General features: G+C 50.3%; 1 protein-coding gene across 1 annotated transcript in view; it reads right to left on the minus strand.

Annotated features, from left to right (window-relative positions):
* Nucleotides 1-19,540, minus strand: part of LOC140359285 (uncharacterized) — a 93,877-nt gene that overhangs the window by 62,702 nt on the left and 11,635 nt on the right. The window contains exon 6 of the mRNA XM_072444145.1: nucleotides 18,578-18,675. Coding sequence (XP_072300246.1) covers nucleotides 18,578-18,675 — 98 coding nt within the window. The remainder of the gene's footprint in view (nucleotides 1-18,577; nucleotides 18,676-19,540) is intronic.

Consider the following 19,540-nt stretch of genomic DNA (forward strand, 5'->3'; position numbering starts at 1 on the left):
AACAGAAACATGAGCTGCCACAGGGCTCTGAACACAGAACAGAAACATGAGCTGCCACAGGGCTCTGAACACAGAACAGAAACATGAGCTGCCACAGGGCTCTGAACACAGAACAGAAACATGAGCTGCCACAGGGCTCTGAACACAGAACAGAAACATGAGCTGCCACAGGGCTCTGAACACAGAACAGAAACATGAGCTGCCACAGGGCTCTGAACACAGAACAGAAACATGAGCTGCCACAGGGCTCTGAACACAGAACAGAAACATGAGCTGCCACAGGGCTCTGAACACAGAACAGAAACATGAGCTGCCACAGGGCTCTGAACACAGAACAGAAACATGAGCTGCCACAGGGCTCTGAACACAGAACAGAAACATGAGCTGCCACAGGGCTCTGAACACAGAACAGAAACATGAGCTGCCACAGGGCTCTGAACACAGAACAGAAACATGAGCTGCCACAGGGCTCTGAACACAGAACAGAAACATGAGCTGCCACAGGGCTCTGAACACAGAACAGAAACATGAGCTGCCACAGGGCTCTGAACACAGAACAGAAACATGAGCTGCCACAGGGCTCTGAACACAGAACAGAAACATGAGCTGCCACAGGGCTCTGAACACAGAACAGAAACATGAGCTGCCACAGGGCTCTGAACACAGAACAGAAACATGAGCTGCCACAGGGCTCTGAACACAGAACAGAAACATGAGCTGCCACAGGGCTCTGAACACAGAACAGAAACATGAGCTGCCACAGGGCTCTGAACACAGAACAGAAACATGAGCTGCCACAGGGCTCTGAACACAGAACAGAAACATGAGCTGCCACAGGGCTCTGAACACAGAACAGAAACATGAGCTGCCACAGGGCTCTGAACACAGAACAGAAACATGAGCTGCCACAGGGCTCTGAACACAGAACAGAAACATGAGCTGCCACAGGGCTCTGAACACAGAACAGAAACATGAGCTGCCACAGGGCTCTGAACACAGAACAGAAACATGAGCTGCCACAGGGCTCTGAACACAGAACAGAAACATGAGCTGCCACAGGGCTCTGAACACAGAACAGAAACATGAGCTGCCACAGGGCTCTGAACACAGAACAGAAACATGAGCTGCCACAGGGCTCTGAACACAGAACAGAAACATGAGCTGCCACAGAGGGCTCTGAACACAGAACAGAAACATGAGCTGCCACAGGGCTCTGAACACAGAACAGAAACATGAGCTGCCACAGGGCTCTGAACACAGAACAGAAACATGAGCTGCCACAGGGCTCTGAACACAGAACAGAAACATGAGCTGCCACAGGGCTCTGAACACAGAACAGAAACATGAGCTGCCACAGGGCTCTGAACACAGAACAGAAACATGAGCTGCCACAGGGCTCTGAACACAGAACAGAAACATGAGCTGCCACAGGGCTCTGAACACAGAACAGAAACATGAGCTGCCACAGGGCTCTGAACACAGAACAGAAACATGAGCTGCCACAGGGCTCTGAACACAGAACAGAAACATGAGCTGCCACAGGGCTCTGAACACAGAACAGAAACATGAGCTGCCACAGGGCTCTGAACACAGAACAGAAACATGAGCTGCCACAGGGCTCTGAACACAGAACAGAAACATGAGCTGCCACAGGGCTCTGAACACAGAACAGAAACATGAGCTGCCACAGGGCTCTGAACACAGAACAGAAACATGAGCTGCCACAGGGCTCTGAACACAGAACAGAAACATGAGCTGCCACAGGGCTCTGAACACAGAACAGAAACATGAGCTGCCACAGGGCTCTGAACACAGAACAGAAACATGAGCTGCCACAGGGCTCTGAACACAGAACAGAAACATGAGCTGCCACAGGGCTCTGAACACAGAACAGAAACATGAGCTGCCACAGGGCTCTGAACACAGAACAGAAACATGAGCTGCCACAGGGCTCTGAACACAGAACAGAAACATGAGCTGCCACAGGGCTCTGAACACAGAACAGAAACATGAGCTGCCACAGGGCTCTGAACACAGAACAGAAACATGAGCTGCCACAGGGCTCTGAACACAGAACAGAAACATGAGCTGCCACAGGGCTCTGAACACAGAACAGAAACATGAGCTGCCACAGGGCTCTGAACACAGAACAGAAACATGAGCTGCCACAGGGCTCTGAACACAGAACAGAAACATGAGCTGCCACAGGGCTCTGAACACAGAACAGAAACATGAGCTGCCACAGGGCTCTGAACACAGAACAGAAACATGAGCTGCCACAGGGCTCTGAACACAGAACAGAAACATGAGCTGCCACAGGGCTCTGAACACAGAACAGAAACATGAGCTGCCACAGGGCTCTGAACACAGAACAGAAACATGAGCTGCCACAGGGCTCTGAACACAGAACAGAAACATGAGCTGCCACAGGGCTCTGAACACAGAACAGAAACATGAGCTGCCACAGGGCTCTGAACACAGAACAGAAACATGAGCTGCCACAGGGCTCTGAACACAGAACAGAAACATGAGCTGCCACAGGGCTCTGAACACAGAACAGAAACATGAGCTGCCACAGGGCTCTGAACACAGAACAGAAACATGAGCTGCCACAGGGCTCTGAACACAGAACAGAAACATGAGCTGCCACAGGGCTCTGAACACAGAACAGAAACATGAGCTGCCACAGGGCTCTGAACACAGAACAGAAACATGAGCTGCCACAGGGCTCTGAACACAGAACAGAAACATGAGCTGCCACAGGGCTCTGAACACAGAACAGAAACATGAGCTGCCACAGGGCTCTGAACACAGAACAGAAACATGAGCTGCCACAGGGCTCTGAACACAGAACAGAAACATGAGCTGCCACAGGGCTCTGAACACAGAACAGAAACATGAGCTGCCACAGGGCTCTGAACACAGAACAGAAACATGAGCTGCCACAGGGCTCTGAACACAGAACAGAAACATGAGCTGCCACAGGGCTCTGAACACAGAACAGAAACATGAGCTGCCACAGGGCTCTGAACACAGAACAGAAACATGAGCTGCCACAGGGCTCTGAACACAGAACAGAAACATGAGCTGCCACAGGGCTCTGAACACAGAACAGAAACATGAGCTGCCACAGGGCTCTGAACACAGAACAGAAACATGAGCTGCCACAGGGCTCTGAACACAGAACAGAAACATGAGCTGCCACAGGGCTCTGAACACAGAACAGAAACATGAGCTGCCACAGGGCTCTGAACACAGAACAGAAACATGAGCTGCCACAGGGCTCTGAACACAGAACAGAAACATGAGCTGCCACAGGGCTCTGAACACAGAACAGAAACATGAGCTGCCACAGGGCTCTGAACACAGAACAGAAACATGAGCTGCCACAGGGCTCTGAACACAGAACAGAAACATGAGCTGCCACAGGGCTCTGAACACAGAACAGAAACATGAGCTGCCACAGGGCTCTGAACACAGAACAGAAACATGAGCTGCCACAGGGCTCTGAACACAGAACAGAAACATGAGCTGCCACAGGGCTCTGAACACAGAACAGAAACATGAGCTGCCACAGGGCTCTGAACACAGAACAGAAACATGAGCTGCCACAGGGCTCTGAACACAGAACAGAAACATGAGCTGCCACAGGGCTCTGAACACAGAACAGAAACATGAGCTGCCACAGGGCTCTGAACACAGAACAGAAACATGAGCTGCCACAGGGCTCTGAACACAGAACAGAAACATGAGCTGCCACAGGGCTCTGAACACAGAACAGAAACATGAGCTGCCACAGGGCTCTGAACACAGAACAGAAACATGAGCTGCCACAGGGCTCTGAACACAGAACAGAAACATGAGCTGCCACAGGGCTCTGAACACAGAACAGAAACATGAGCTGCCACAGGGCTCTGAACACAGAACAGAAACATGAGCTGCCACAGGGCTCTGAACACAGAACAGAAACATGAGCTGCCACAGGGCTCTGAACACAGAACAGAAACATGAGCTGCCACAGGGCTCTGAACACAGAACAGAAACATGAGCTGCCACAGGGCTCTGAACACAGAACAGAAACATGAGCTGCCACAGGGCTCTGAACACAGAACAGAAACATGAGCTGCCACAGGGCTCTGAACACAGAACAGAAACATGAGCTGCCACAGGGCTCTGAACACAGAACAGAAACATGAGCTGCCACAGGGCTCTGAACACAGAACAGAAACATGAGCTGCCACAGGGCTCTGAACACAGAACAGAAACATGAGCTGCCACAGGGCTCTGAACACAGAACAGAAACATGAGCTGCCACAGGGCTCTGAACACAGAACAGAAACATGAGCTGCCACAGGGCTCTGAACACAGAACAGAAACATGAGCTGCCACAGGGCTCTGAACACAGAACAGAAACATGAGCTGCCACAGGGCTCTGAACACAGAACAGAAACATGAGCTGCCACAGGGCTCTGAACACAGAACAGAAACATGAGCTGCCACAGGGCTCTGAACACAGAACAGAAACATGAGCTGCCACAGGGCTCTGAACACAGAACAGAAACATGAGCTGCCACAGGGCTCTGAACACAGAACAGAAACATGAGCTGCCACAGGGCTCTGAACACAGAACAGAAACATGAGCTGCCACAGGGCTCTGAACACAGAACAGAAACATGAGCTGCCACAGGGCTCTGAACACAGAACAGAAACATGAGCTGCCACAGGGCTCTGAACACAGAACAGAAACATGAGCTGCCACAGGGCTCTGAACACAGAACAGAAACATGAGCTGCCACAGGGCTCTGAACACAGAACAGAAACATGAGCTGCCACAGGGCTCTGAACACAGAACAGAAACATGAGCTGCCACAGGGCTCTGAACACAGAACAGAAACATGAGCTGCCACAGGGCTCTGAACACAGAACAGAAACATGAGCTGCCACAGGGCTCTGAACACAGAACAGAAACATGAGCTGCCACAGGGCTCTGAACACAGAACAGAAACATGAGCTGCCACAGGGCTCTGAACACAGAACAGAAACATGAGCTGCCACAGGGCTCTGAACACAGAACAGAAACATGAGCTGCCACAGGGCTCTGAACACAGAACAGAAACATGAGCTGCCACAGGGCTCTGAACACAGAACAGAAACATGAGCTGCCACAGGGCTCTGAACACAGAACAGAAACATGAGCTGCCACAGGGCTCTGAACACAGAACAGAAACATGAGCTGCCACAGGGCTCTGAACACAGAACAGAAACATGAGCTGCCACAGGGCTCTGAACACAGAACAGAAACATGAGCTGCCACAGGGCTCTGAACACAGAACAGAAACATGAGCTGCCACAGGGCTCTGAACACAGAACAGAAACATGAGCTGCCACAGGGCTCTGAACACAGAACAGAAACATGAGCTGCCACAGGGCTCTGAACACAGAACAGAAACATGAGCTGCCACAGGGCTCTGAACACAGAACAGAAACATGAGCTGCCACAGGGCTCTGAACACAGAACAGAAACATGAGCTGCCACAGGGCTCTGAACACAGAACAGAAACATGAGCTGCCACAGGGCTCTGAACACAGAACAGAAACATGAGCTGCCACAGGGCTCTGAACACAGAACAGAAACATGAGCTGCCACAGGGCTCTGAACACAGAACAGAAACATGAGCTGCCACAGGGCTCTGAACACAGAACAGAAACATGAGCTGCCACAGGGCTCTGAACACAGAACAGAAACATGAGCTGCCACAGGGCTCTGAACACAGAACAGAAACATGAGCTGCCACAGGGCTCTGAACACAGAACAGAAACATGAGCTGCCACAGGGCTCTGAAGAACAGAAACATGAGCTGCCACAGGGCTCTGAACACAGAACAGAAACATGAGCTGCCACAGGGCTCTGAACACAGAACAGAAACATGAGCTGCCACAGGGCTCTGAACACAGAACAGAAACATGAGCTGCCACAGACAGGGCTCTGAACACAGAACAGAAACATGAGCTGCCACAGGGCTCTGAACACAGAACAGAAACATGAGCTGCCACAGGGCTCTGAACACAGAACAGAAACATGAACTGCCACAGGGCTCTGAACACAGAACAGAAACATGAGCTGCCACAGGGCTCTGAACACAGAACAGAAACATGAGCTGCCACAGGGCTCTGAACACAGAACAGAAACATGAGCTGCCACAGGGCTCTGAACACAGAACAGAAACATGAGCTGCCACAGGGCTCTGAACACAGAACAGAAACATGAGCTGCCACAGGGCTCTGAACACAGAACAGAAACATGAGCTGCCAGCAGGGCTCTGAACACAGAACAGAAACATGAGCTGCCACAGGGCTCTGAACACAGAACAGAAACATGAGCTGCCACAGGGCTCTGAACACAGAACAGAAACATGAGCTGCCACAGGGCTCTGAACACAGAACAGAAACATGAGCTGCCACAGGGCTCTGAACACAGAACAGAAACATGAGCTGCACAGGGCTCTGAACACAGAACAGAAACATGAGCTGCCACAGGGCTCTGAACACAGAACAGAAACATGAGCTGCCACAGGGCTCTGAACACAGAACAGAAACATGAGCTGCCACAGGGCTCTGAACACAGAACAGAAACATGAGCTGCCACAGGGCTCTGAACACAGAACAGAAACATGAGCTGCCACAGGGCTCTGAACACAGAACAGAAACATGAGCTGCCACAGGGCTCTGAAAACAGAACAGAAACATGAGCTGCCACAGGGCTCTGAACACAGAACAGAAACATGAGCTGCCACAGGGCTCTGAACACAGAACAGAAACATGAGCTGCCACAGGGCTCTGAACACAGAACAGAAACATGAGCTGCCACAGGGCTCTGAACACAGAACAGAAACATGAGCTGCCACAGGGCTCTGAACACAGAACAGAAACATGAGCTGCCACAGGGCTCTGAACACAGAACAGAAACATGAGCTGCCACAGGGCTCTGAACACAGAACAGAAACATGAGCTGCCACAGGGCTCTGAACACAGAACAGAAACATGAGCTGCCACAGGGCTCTGAACACAGAACAGAAACATGAGCTGCCACAGGGCTCTGAAAACAGAACAGAAACATGAGCTGCCACAGGGCTCTGAACACAGAACAGAAACATGAGCTGCCACAGGGCTCTGAACACAGAACAGAAACATGAGCTGCCACAGGGCTCTGAACACAGAACAGAAACATGAGCTGCCACAGGGCTCTGAACACAGAACAGAAACATGAGCTGCCACAGGGCTCTGAACACAGAACAGAAACATGAGCTGCCACAGGGCTCTGAACACAGAACAGAAACATGAGCTGCCACAGGGCTCTGAACACAGAACAGAAACATGAGCTGCCACAGGGCTCTGAACACAGAACAGAAACATGAGCTGCCACAGGGCTCTGAACACAGAACAGAAACATGAGCTGCCACAGGGCTCTGAACACAGAACAGAAACATGAGCTGCCACAGGGCTCTGAACACAGAACAGAAACATGAGCTGCCACAGACAGGGCTCTGAACACAGAACAGAAACATGAGCTGCCACAGACAGGGCTCTGAACACAGAACAGAAACATGAGCTGCCACAGGGCTCTGAACACAGAACAGAAACATGAGCTGCCACAGGGCTCTGAACACAGAACAGAAACATGAACTGCCACAGGGCTCTGAACACAGAACAGAAACATGAGCTGCCACAGACAGGGCTCTGAACACAGAACAGAAACATGAGCTGCCACAGGGCTCTGAACACAGAACAGAAACATGAACTGCCACAGGGCTCTGAACACAGAACAGAAACATGAGCTGCCACAGGGCTCTGAACACAGAACAGAAACATGAGCTGCCACAGGGCTCTGAACACAGAACAGAAACATGAGCTGCCACAGGGCTCTGAACACAGAACAGAAACATGAGCTGCCACAGGGCTCTGAACACAGAACAGAAACATGAGCTGCCACAGGGCTCTGAACACAGAACAGAAACATGAGCTGCCACAGGGCTCTGAACACAGAACAGAAACATGAGCTGCCACAGGGCTCTGAACACAGAACAGAAACATGAGCTGCCACAGACAGGGCTCTGAACACAGAACAGAAACATGAGCTGCCACAGGGCTCTGAACACAGAACAGAAACATGAGCTGCCACAGGGCTCTGAACACAGAACAGAAACATGAGCTGCCACAGGGCTCTGAACACAGAACAGAAACATGAGCTGCCACAGGGCTCTGAACACAGAACAGAAACATGAGCTGCCACAGGGCTCTGAACACAGAACAGAAACATGAGCTGCCACAGGGCTCTGAACACAGAACAGAAACATGAGCTGCCACAGGGCTCTGAACACAGAACAGAAACATGAGCTGCCACAGGGCTCTGAACACAGAACAGAAACATGAGCTGCCACAGGGCTCTGAACACAGAACAGAAACATGAGCTGCCACAGGGCTCTGAACACAGAACAGAAACATGAGCTGCCACAGGGCTCTGAACACAGAACAGAAACATGAGCTGCCACAGGGCTCTGAAAACAGAACAGAAACATGAGCTGCCACAGGGCTCTGAACACAGAACAGAAACATGAGCTGCCACAGGGCTCTGAACACAGAACAGAAACATGAGCTGCCACAGGGCTCTGAACACAGAACAGAAACATGAGCTGCCACAGGGCTCTGAACACAGAACAGAAACATGAGCTGCCACAGGGCTCTGAACACAGAACAGAAACATGAGCTGCCACAGGGCTCTGAACACAGAACAGAAACATGAGCTGCCACAGGGCTCTGAACACAGAACAGAAACATGAGCTGCCACAGGGCTCTGAACACAGAACAGAACATGATCATGAGCTGCCACAGGGCTCTGAACACAGAACAGAAACATGAGCTGCCACAGGGCTCTGAACACAGAACAGAAACATGAGCTGCCACAGGGCTCTGAACACAGAACAGAAACATGAGCTGCCACAGGGCTCTGAACACAGAACAGAAACATGAGCTGCCACAGGGCTCTGAACACAGAACAGAAACATGAGCTGCCACAGGGCTCTGAACACAGAACAGAAACATGAGCTGCCACAGGGCTCTGAACACAGAACAGAAACATGAGCTGCCACAGGGCTCTGAACACAGAACAGAAACATGAGCTGCCACAGGGCTCTGAACACAGAACAGAAACATGAGCTGCCACAGGGCTCTGAACACAGAACAGAAACATGAGCTGCCACAGGGCTCTGAACACAGAACAGAAACATGAGCTGCCACAGGGCTCTGAACACAGAACAGAAACATGAGCTGCCACAGGGCTCTGAACACAGAACAGAAACATGAGCTGCCACAGGGCTCTGAACACAGAACAGAAACATGAGCTGCCACAGGGCTCTGAACACAGAACAGAAACATGAGCTGCCACAGGGCTCTGAACACAGAACAGAAACATGAGCTGCCACAGGGCTCTGAACACAGAACAGAAACATGAGCTGCCACAGGGCTCTGAACACAGAACAGAAACATGAGCTGCCACAGGGCTCTGAACACAGAACAGAAACATGAGCTGCCACAGGGCTCTGAACACAGAACAGAAACATGAGCTGCCACAGGGCTCTGAACACAGAACAGAAACATGAGCTGCCACAGGGCTCTGAACACAGAACAGAAACATGAGCTGCCACAGGGCTCTGAAAACAGAACAGAAACATGAGCTGCCACAGGGCTCTGAACACAGAACAGAAACATGAGCTGCCACAGGGCTCTGAACACAGAACAGAAACATGAGCTGCCACAGGGCTCTGAACACAGAACAGAAACATGAGCTGCCACAGGGCTCTGAACACAGAACAGAAACATGAGCTGCCACAGGGCTCTGAACACAGAACAGAAACATTAGCTGCCACAGGGCTCTGAAAACAGAACAGAAACATGAGCTGCCACAGGGCTCTGAACACAGAACAGAAACATGAGCTGCCACAGGGCTCTGAACACAGAACAGAAACATGAGCTGCCACAGGGCTCTGAACACAGAACAGAAACATGAGCTGCCACAGGGCTCTGAACACAGAACAGAAACATGAGCTGCCACAGACAGGGCTCTGAACACAGAACAGAAACATGAGCTGCCACAGGGCTCTGAACACAGAACAGAAACATGAGCTGCCACAGGGCTCTGAACACAGAACAGAAACATGAACTGCCACAGGGCTCTGAACACAGAACAGAAACATGAGCTGCCACAGGGCTCTGAACACAGAACAGAAACATGAGCTGCCACAGGGCTCTGAACACAGAACAGAAACATGAGCTGCCACAGGGCTCTGAACACAGAACAGAAACATGAGCTGCCACAGGGCTCTGAACACAGAACAGAAACATGAGCTGCCACAGACAGGGCTCTGAACACAGAACAGAAACATGAGCTGCCACAGGGCTCTGAACACAGAACAGAAACATGAGCTGCCACAGGGCTCTGAACACAGAACAGAAACATGAGCTGCCACAGGGCTCTGAACACAGAACAGAAACATGAGCTGCCACAGGGCTCTGAACACAGAACAGAAACATGAGCTGCCACAGGGCTCTGAACACAGAACAGAAACATGAGCTGCCACAGGGCTCTGAACACAGAACAGAAACATGAGCTGCCACAGGGCTCTGAACACAGAACAGAAACATGAGCTGCCACAGGGCTCTGAACACAGAACAGAAACATGAGCTGCCACAGGGCTCTGAACACAGAACAGAAACATGAGCTGCCACAGGGCTCTGAACACAGAACAGAAACATGAGCTGCCACAGGGCTCTGAACACAGAACAGAAACATGAGCTGCCACAGGGCTCTGAAAACAGAACAGAAACATGAGCTGCCACAGGGCTCTGAACACAGAACAGAAACATGAGCTGCCACAGGGCTCTGAACACAGAACAGAAACATGAGCTGCCACAGGGCTCTGAACACAGAACAGAAACATGAGCTGCCACAGGGCTCTGAACACAGAACAGAAACATGAGCTGCCACAGGGCTCTGAACACAGAACAGAAACATTAGCTGCCACAGGGCTCTGAAAACAGAACAGAAACATGAGCTGCCACAGGGCTCTGAACACAGAACAGAAACATGAGCTGCCACAGGGCTCTGAACACAGAACAGAAACATGAGCTGCCACAGGGCTCTGAACACAGAACAGAAACATGAGCTGCCACATGGCTCTGAACACAGAACAGAAACATGAGCTGCCACAGGGCTCTGAACACAGAACAGAAACATGAGCTGCCACAGGGCTCTGAACACAGAACAGAAACATGAGCTGCCACAGGGCTCTGAACACAGAACAGAAACATGAGCTGCCACAGGGCTCTGAACACAGAACAGAAACATGAGCTGCCACAGGGCTCTGAACACAGAACAGAAACATGAGCTGCCACAGGGCTCTGAACACAGAACAGAAACATGAGCTGCCACAGGGCTCTGAACACAGAACAGAAACATGAGCTGCCACAGGGCTCTGAACACAGAACAGAAACATGAGCTGCCACAGACAGGGCTCTGAACACAGAACAGAAACATGAGCTGCCACAGGGCTCTGAACACAGAACAGAAACATGAGCTGCCACAGGGCTCTGAACACAGAACAGAAACATGAGCTGCCACAGGGCTCTGAACACAGAACAGAAACATGAGCTGCCACAGGGCTCTGAACACAGAACAGAAACATGAGCTGCCACAGGGCTCTGAACACAGAACAGAAACATGAGCTGCCACAGGGCTCTGAACACAGAACAGAAACATGAGCTGCCACAGGGCTCTGAACACAGAACAGAAACATGAGCTGCCACAGGGCTCTGAAAACAGAACAGAAACATGAGCTGCCACAGGGCTCTGAACACAGAACAGAAACATGAGCTGCCACAGGGCTCTGAACACAGAACAGAAACATGAGCTGCCACAGGGCTCTGAACACAGAACAGAAACATGAGCTGCCACAGGGCTCTGAACACAGAACAGAAACATGAGCTGCCACAGGGCTCTGAACACAGAACAGAAACATTAGCTGCCACAGGGCTCTGAAAACAGAACAGAAACATGAGCTGCCACAGGGCTCTGAACACAGAACAGAAACATGAGCTGCCACAGGGCTCTGAACACAGAACAGAAACATGAGCTGCCACAGGGCTCTGAACACAGAACAGAAACATGAGCTGCCACATGGCTCTGAACACAGAACAGAAACATGAGCTGCCACAGGGCTCTGAACACAGAACAGAAACATGAGCTGCCACAGGGCTCTGAACACAGAACAGAAACATGAGCTGCCACAGGGCTCTGAACACAGAACAGAAACATGAGCTGCCACAGGGCTCTGAACACAGAACAGAAACATGAGCTGCCACAGGGCTCTGAACACAGAACAGAAACATGAGCTGCCACAGACAGGGCTCTGAACACAGAACAGAAACATGAGCTGCCACAGGGCTCTGAACACAGAACAGAAACATGAGCTGCCACAGGGCTCTGAACACAGAACAGAAACATGAACTGCCACAGGGCTCTGAACACAGAACAGAAACATGAGCTGCCACAGGGCTCTGAACACAGAACAGAAACATGAGCTGCCACAGGGCTCTGAACACAGAACAGAAACATGAGCTGCCACAGGGCTCTGAACACAGAACAGAAACATGAGCTGCCACAGGGCTCTGAACACAGAACAGAAACATGAGCTGCCACAGACAGGGCTCTGAACACAGAACAGAAACATGAGCTGCCACAGGGCTCTGAACACAGAACAGAAACATGAGCTGCCACAGGGCTCTGAACACAGAACAGAAACATGAGCTGCCACAGGGCTCTGAACACAGAACAGAAACATGAGCTGCCACAGGGCTCTGAACACAGAACAGAAACATGAGCTGCCACAGGGCTCTGAACACAGAACAGAAACATGAGCTGCCACAGGGCTCTGAACACAGAACAGAAACATGAGCTGCCACAGGGCTCTGAAAACAGAACAGAAACATGAGCTGCCACAGGGCTCTGAACACAGAACAGAAACATGAGCTGCCACAGGGCTCTGAACACAGAACAGAAACATGAGCTGCCACAGGGCTCTGAACACAGAACAGAAACATGAGCTGCCACAGGGCTCTGAACACAGAACAGAAACATGAGCTGCCACAGGGCTCTGAACACAGAACAGAAACATGAGCTGCCACAGGGCTATGAACACAGAACAGAAACATGAGCTGCCACAGGGCTCTGAACACAGAACAGAAACATGAGCTGCCACAGGGCTCTGAACACAGAACAGAAACATGAGCTGCCACAGGGCTCTGAACACAGAACAGAAACATGAGCTGCCACAGGGCTCTGAACACAGAACAGAAACATGAGCTGCCACAGGGCTCTGAACACAGAACAGAAACATGAGCTGCCACAGGGCTCTGAACACAGAACAGAAACATGAGCTGCCACAGGGCTCTGAACACAGAACAGAAACATGAGCTGCCACAGGGCTCTGAACACAGAACAGAAACATGAGCTGCCACAGGGCTCTGAACACAGAACAGAAACATGAGCTGCCACAGGGCTCTGAACACAGAACAGAAACATGAGCTGCCACAGGGCTCTGAACACAGAACAGAAACATGAGCTGCCACAGGGCTCTGAACACAGAACAGAAACATGAGCTGCCACAGGGCTCTGAACACAGAACAGAAACATGAGCTGCCACAGGGCTCTGAACACAGAACAGAAACATGAGCTGCCACAGGGCTCTGAACACAGAACAGAAACATGAGCTGCCACAGGGCTCTGAACACAGAACAGAAACATGAGCTGCCACAGGGCTCTGAACACAGAACAGAAACATGAGCTGCCACAGGGCTCTGAACACAGAACTCCTCCTGGTGCGTTTGCTTCACGTCTGGTGAGAATCATCTTCAGCATTTGGGCATCAATCATTATCCAAATGATTCTGATGTGTTTAACGGTGTTTGTGAGGCAAAGATTGAATTATTAATTTGAACTATTTGGACTATGAACAATATCATTTTTCCAAATAACATGACATTTTGCAAAAAAATCTATTTTGAAAATCCTGATGAAAAAAGTCTGGGGCCGAAGTCATATTTTGTAGAGTGTAAATACAGAATGCTCCCACGTCATCCCCATGGGAACATCTCTAAATCTCTAAAATTACAAAATGTTTATTTGTCGCACATTTCACACACAAGACAATTGAAAATGCATTAAAATCACAAAGACATGACATAAATAATAAAACAGTTCAAGACATAAAAGACAAGCGTGCAAAGAAAATACTTTCAGTCACGTGCACAGCAACAAAACTGTTTTTATCTTAGATTTGAACATTGTCAGAGTAGAACCTGTCACCAGCAGGAGGCCGGTCCATGTTTAGTCCTGACTCTGGCACCAGCAGGAGGCCGGTCCATGTTTAGTCCTGACTCTGGCACCAGCAGGAGGCCGGTCCATGTTTAGTCCTGACTCTGGCACCAGCAGGAGGCCGGTCCATGTTTAGTCCTGACTCTGGCACCAGCAGGAGGCCGGTCCATGTTTAGTCCTGACTCTGGCACCAGCAGGAGGCCGGTCCATGTTTAGTCCTGACTCTGGCACCAGCAGGAGGCCGGTCCATGTTTAGTCCTGACTCTGGCACCAGCAGGAGGCCGGTCCATGTTTAGTCCTGACTCTGGCACCAGCAGGAGGCCGGTCCATGTTTAGTCCTGACTCTGGCACCAGCAGGAGGCCACTCCATGTTTAGTCCTGACTCTGGCACCAGCAGGAGGCCGGTCCATGTTTAGTCCTGACTCTGGCACCAGCAGGAGGCCACTCCATGTTTAGTCCTGACTCTGGCACCAGCAGGAGGCCACTCCATGTTTAGTCCTGACTCTGGCACCAGCAGGAGGCCGGTCCATGTTTAGTCCTGACTCTGGCACCAGCAGGAGGCCGGTCCATGTTTAGTCCTGACTCTGGCACCAGCAGGAGGCCGGTCCATGTTTAGTCCTGACTCTGGCACCAGCAGGAGGCCGGTCCATGTTTAGTCCTGACTCTGGCACCAGCAGGAGGCCGGTCCATGTTTAGTCCTGACTCTGGCACCAGCAGGAGGCCGGTCCATGTTTAGTCCTGACTCTGGCACCAGCAGGAGGCCACTCCATGTTTAGTCCTGACTCTGGCACCAGCAGGAGGCCGGTCCATGTTTAGTCCTGACTCTGGCACCAGCAGGAGGCCACTCCATGTTTAGTCCTGACTCTGGCACCAGCAGGAGGCCGGTCCATGTTTAGTCCAGAGCTGCTTTAAAGTCTCTTCTCTGAGCCACAGGGGGCAGTGTGATGGTATTTCCTGGTTCTGGTCAGGACTAATGTGATGGTACTTCCTGGTTCTGGTCAGGACTAATGTGACGGTACTTCCTGGTTCTGGTCAGGACTAGACAGTACTTCCTGGTTCTGGTCAGGACTAATGTGATGGTACTTCCTGGTTCTGGTCAGGACTAATGTGATGTACTTCCTGGTTCTGGTCAGGACTAATGTGATGGTACTTCCTGGTTCTAGTCAGGACTAATGTGATGGTACTTCCTGGTTCTAGTCAGGACTAATGTGATGGTACTTCCTGGTTCTGGTCAGGACTAATGTGACGGTACTTCCTGGTTCTGGTCAGGACTAATGTGACGGTACTTCCTGGTTCTAGTCAGGACTAATGTGATGGTATTTCCTGGTTCTGGTCAGGACTAATGTGACGGTACTTCCTGGTTCTGGTCAGGACTAATGTGACGGTACTTCCTGGTTCTGGTCAGGACTAATGTGATGGTACTTCCTGGTTCTGGTCAGGACTAATGTGACGGTACTTCCTGGTTCTGGTCAGGACTAACGTGATGGTACTTCCTGGTTCTGGTCAGGACTAATGTGACGGTACTTCCTGGTTCTGGTCAGGACTAATGTGATGGTACTTCCTGGTTCTGGTCAGGACTAATGTGACGGTACTTCCTGGTTCTGGTCAGGACTAACGTGATGGTACTTCCTGGTTCTGGTCAGGACTAATGTGACGGTACTTCCTGGTTCTGGTCAGGACTAATGTGATGGTACTTCCTGGTTCTGGTCAGGACTAATGTGACGGTACTTCCTGGTTCTGGTCAGGACTAATGTGATGGTACTTCCTGGTTCTGGTGGTTCTGGTCAGGACTAATGTGATGTACTTCCTGGTTCTGGTCAGGACTAATGTGATGGTACTTCCTGGTTCTGGTGGTTCTGGTCAGGACTAATGTGATGTACTTCCTGGTTCTGGTCAGGACTAATGTGATGGTACTTCCTGGTTCTGGTGGTTCTGGTCAGGACTAATGTGATGTACTTCCTGGTTCTGGTCAGGACTAATGTGATGGTACTTCCTGGTTCTGGTGGTTCTGGTCAGGACTAATGTGATGTACTTCCTGGTTCTGGTCAGGACTAATGTGATGGTACTTCCTGGTTCTGGTCAGGACTAATGTGACGGTACTTCCTGGTTCTGGTCAGGACTAATGTGATGGTACTTCCTGGTTCTGGTGGTTCTGGTCAGGACTAATGTGATGTACTTCCTGGTTCTGGTCAGGACTAATGTGATGGTACTTCCTGGTTCTGGTCAGGACTAATGTGATGGTACTTCCTGGTTCTGGTGGTTCTGGTCAGGACTAATGTGATGTACTTCCTGGTTCTGGTCAGGACTAATGTGATGGTACTTCCTGGTTCTGGTGGTTCTGGTCAGGACTAATGTGATGTACTTCCTGGTTCTGGTCAGGACTAACGTGATGGTACTTCCTGGTTCTGGTCAGGACTAATGTGACGGTACTTCCTGGTTCTGGTCAGGACTAATGTGATGGTACTTCCTGGTTCTGGTCAGGACTAATGTGACGGTACTTCCTGGTTCTGGTCAGGACTAATGTGATGGTACTTCCTGGTTCTAGTGGTTCTGGTCAGGACTAATGTGATGTACTTCCTGGTTCTGGTCAGGACTAATGTGATGGTACTTCCTGGTTCTGGTCAGGACTAATGTGATGGTACTTCCTGGTTCTGGTGGTTCTGGTCAGGACTAATGTGATGTACTTCCTGGTTCTGGTCAGGACTAATGTGATGGTACTTCCTGGTTCTGGTGGTTCTGGTCAGGACTAATGTGATGTACTTCCTGGTTCTGGTCAGGACTAATGTGATGGTACTTCCTGGTTCTGGTCAGGACTAATGTGACGGTACTTCCTGGTTCTGGTCAGGACTAATGTGATGGTACTTCCTGGTTCTGGTGGTTCTGGTCAGGACTAATGTGATGTACTTCCTGGTTCTGGTCAGGACTAATGTGATGGTACTTCCTGGTTCTGGTCAGGACTAATGTGATGGTACTTCCTGGTTCTGGTGGTTCTGGTCAGGACTAATGTGATGTACTTCCTGGTTCTGGTCAGGACTAATGTGATGGTACTTCCTGGTTCTGGTGGTTCTGGTCAGGACTAATGTGATGTACTTCCTGGTTCTGGTCAGGACTAATGTGATGGTACTTCCTGGTTCTGGTGGTTCTGGTCAGGACTAATGTGATGTACTTCCTGGTTCTGGTCAGGACTAATGTGATGGTACTTCCTGGTTCTGGTCAGGACTAATGGACCATCAAAAGTTATCAACATTTGTATTCTTATTTTCACGGCCTGTGTGCTGCAAAGTCGAGGGCCGATCATTGCCGCTTGCGGCTATATTTTGCGATTATTATATTCATGGTTGTATGTTGCACCTGAAAGACAAATGAATGTTGTTCTCTGACATTTGCCTTTTCTCATTCTGACTCGTGATAGGCCCAAGTTTAAGTTTAGTTCATGTTCACTCTGAGGTCTGTTTTAGAGCATACACACCTGTCCCATACACACCTGTCCTATACACACCTGTCCTATACACACCTGTCCTATACACACCTGTCCCATACACACCTGTCCCATACACACCTGTCCCATACACACCTGTCCTATACACACCTGTCCCATACACACCTGTCCCATACAAACCTGTCCCATACACACCAGCCTGTCCCATACACACCAGCCTGTCCCATACACACCAGCCTGTCCCATATACATCAGCCTGCCCCATATACATCAGCCTGTCCCATACAAACCTGTCCCATACACACCTGTCCCATACACACCTGTCCCATACACACCAGCCTGTCCCATACAAACCTGTCCCATACACACCAGCCTGTCCCATACACACCAGCCTGTCCCATATACATCAGCCTGTCCCATACAAACCTGTCCCATACAAACCTGTCCCATACACACCAGCCTGTCCCATACACACCAGCCTGTCCCATATACATCAGCCTGTCCCATACAAACCTGTCCCATACAAACCTGTCCCATACAAACCTGTCCCATACACACCAGCCTGTCCCATACACACCAGCCTGTCCCATATACATCAGCCTGTCCCATACAAACCTGTCCCATACAAACCTGTCTCATACACACCAGCCTGTCCCATATACACCAGCCTGTCCCATAGACACCTGTCCCATAGACACCTGTCCCATACACACCTGTCTGAGGCCGTCCTGAGGGTGTGGCATTCACGTTTGAGCTGGAGCACAGCCCTCCACAGGGACAAGATCGCCCTCTGGTGGACTGCAGCGCTGCTCTGAAAAATAAGATTACACTGAGAAAGAATTAAAGGAGAGGACAAAAAGAGAGGACATAAGGAAAGGAGGACACACAGAGAGGTAGATCTGGGGTGAGGAGGACACACAGAGAGATAGCTCTGGAGTGAGGAGGACACATGAGCCACATTTCGACTGGCCCTGGGCCCCCAGAGCACTTGGGCATGGTTCTGGTAAAGGCAAAGTACATTTCCATGTACCGGGCCCAAAGGCACGTGAGCGCCTGACCTCACCAAAGTATAACTAATGGTTCCATTTATCAATAGATCAAATCTAAATTATTCCTGAATTATACTGTTTTATCATCTCCATCTCATCTCTCATGAGCTTGCTCATGTCAGACGCATTATGACCTGGAAAGATCATATTTTGGCTCTTGACAAAGTGAGTGCCGCGTGTCAAAGAACAGGCAACAGCTGATGCTAACGTGCTTTGCTAGCTTTGTTTTGCTAAGGCTCCACATAATATGAGTTAGCATCAGTTAGCTCCACATATAAGTTAGCATCAGTTAGCTCCACATATAAGTTAGCATCAGTTAGCTCCACATATAAGTTAGCATCAGTGGAAATACGGAGCTTTATCATATGATCATGCATGAAGCATTTTGTGACAAATTATATATTTTGTCTTTATATTTGCTTTTTTTCCACTTAAATGGAATAGTACGGACAGTGGAGTCACCATAGTCCCTCATTACTGCCGTAAAGCCCACACTTTACGGCAGTAAACTTTAGTTTTGTTTGCGCCGTGTGACCTGCATGTCACAGCAGAGCATCACACAGATCACACTCAACAACTGTGGCATCGACAAGCAATGGGTTGATGCGTGACAAACGCTGCTAATAT

This window comes from Eucyclogobius newberryi, unplaced genomic scaffold (assembly GCF_026437365.1).
Source record: "Eucyclogobius newberryi isolate DKJ021-1_F unplaced genomic scaffold, fEucNew1.0.hap1 SCAF_14, whole genome shotgun sequence".
Taxonomy (NCBI): Eukaryota; Metazoa; Chordata; class Actinopteri; order Gobiiformes; family Gobiidae; genus Eucyclogobius; species Eucyclogobius newberryi.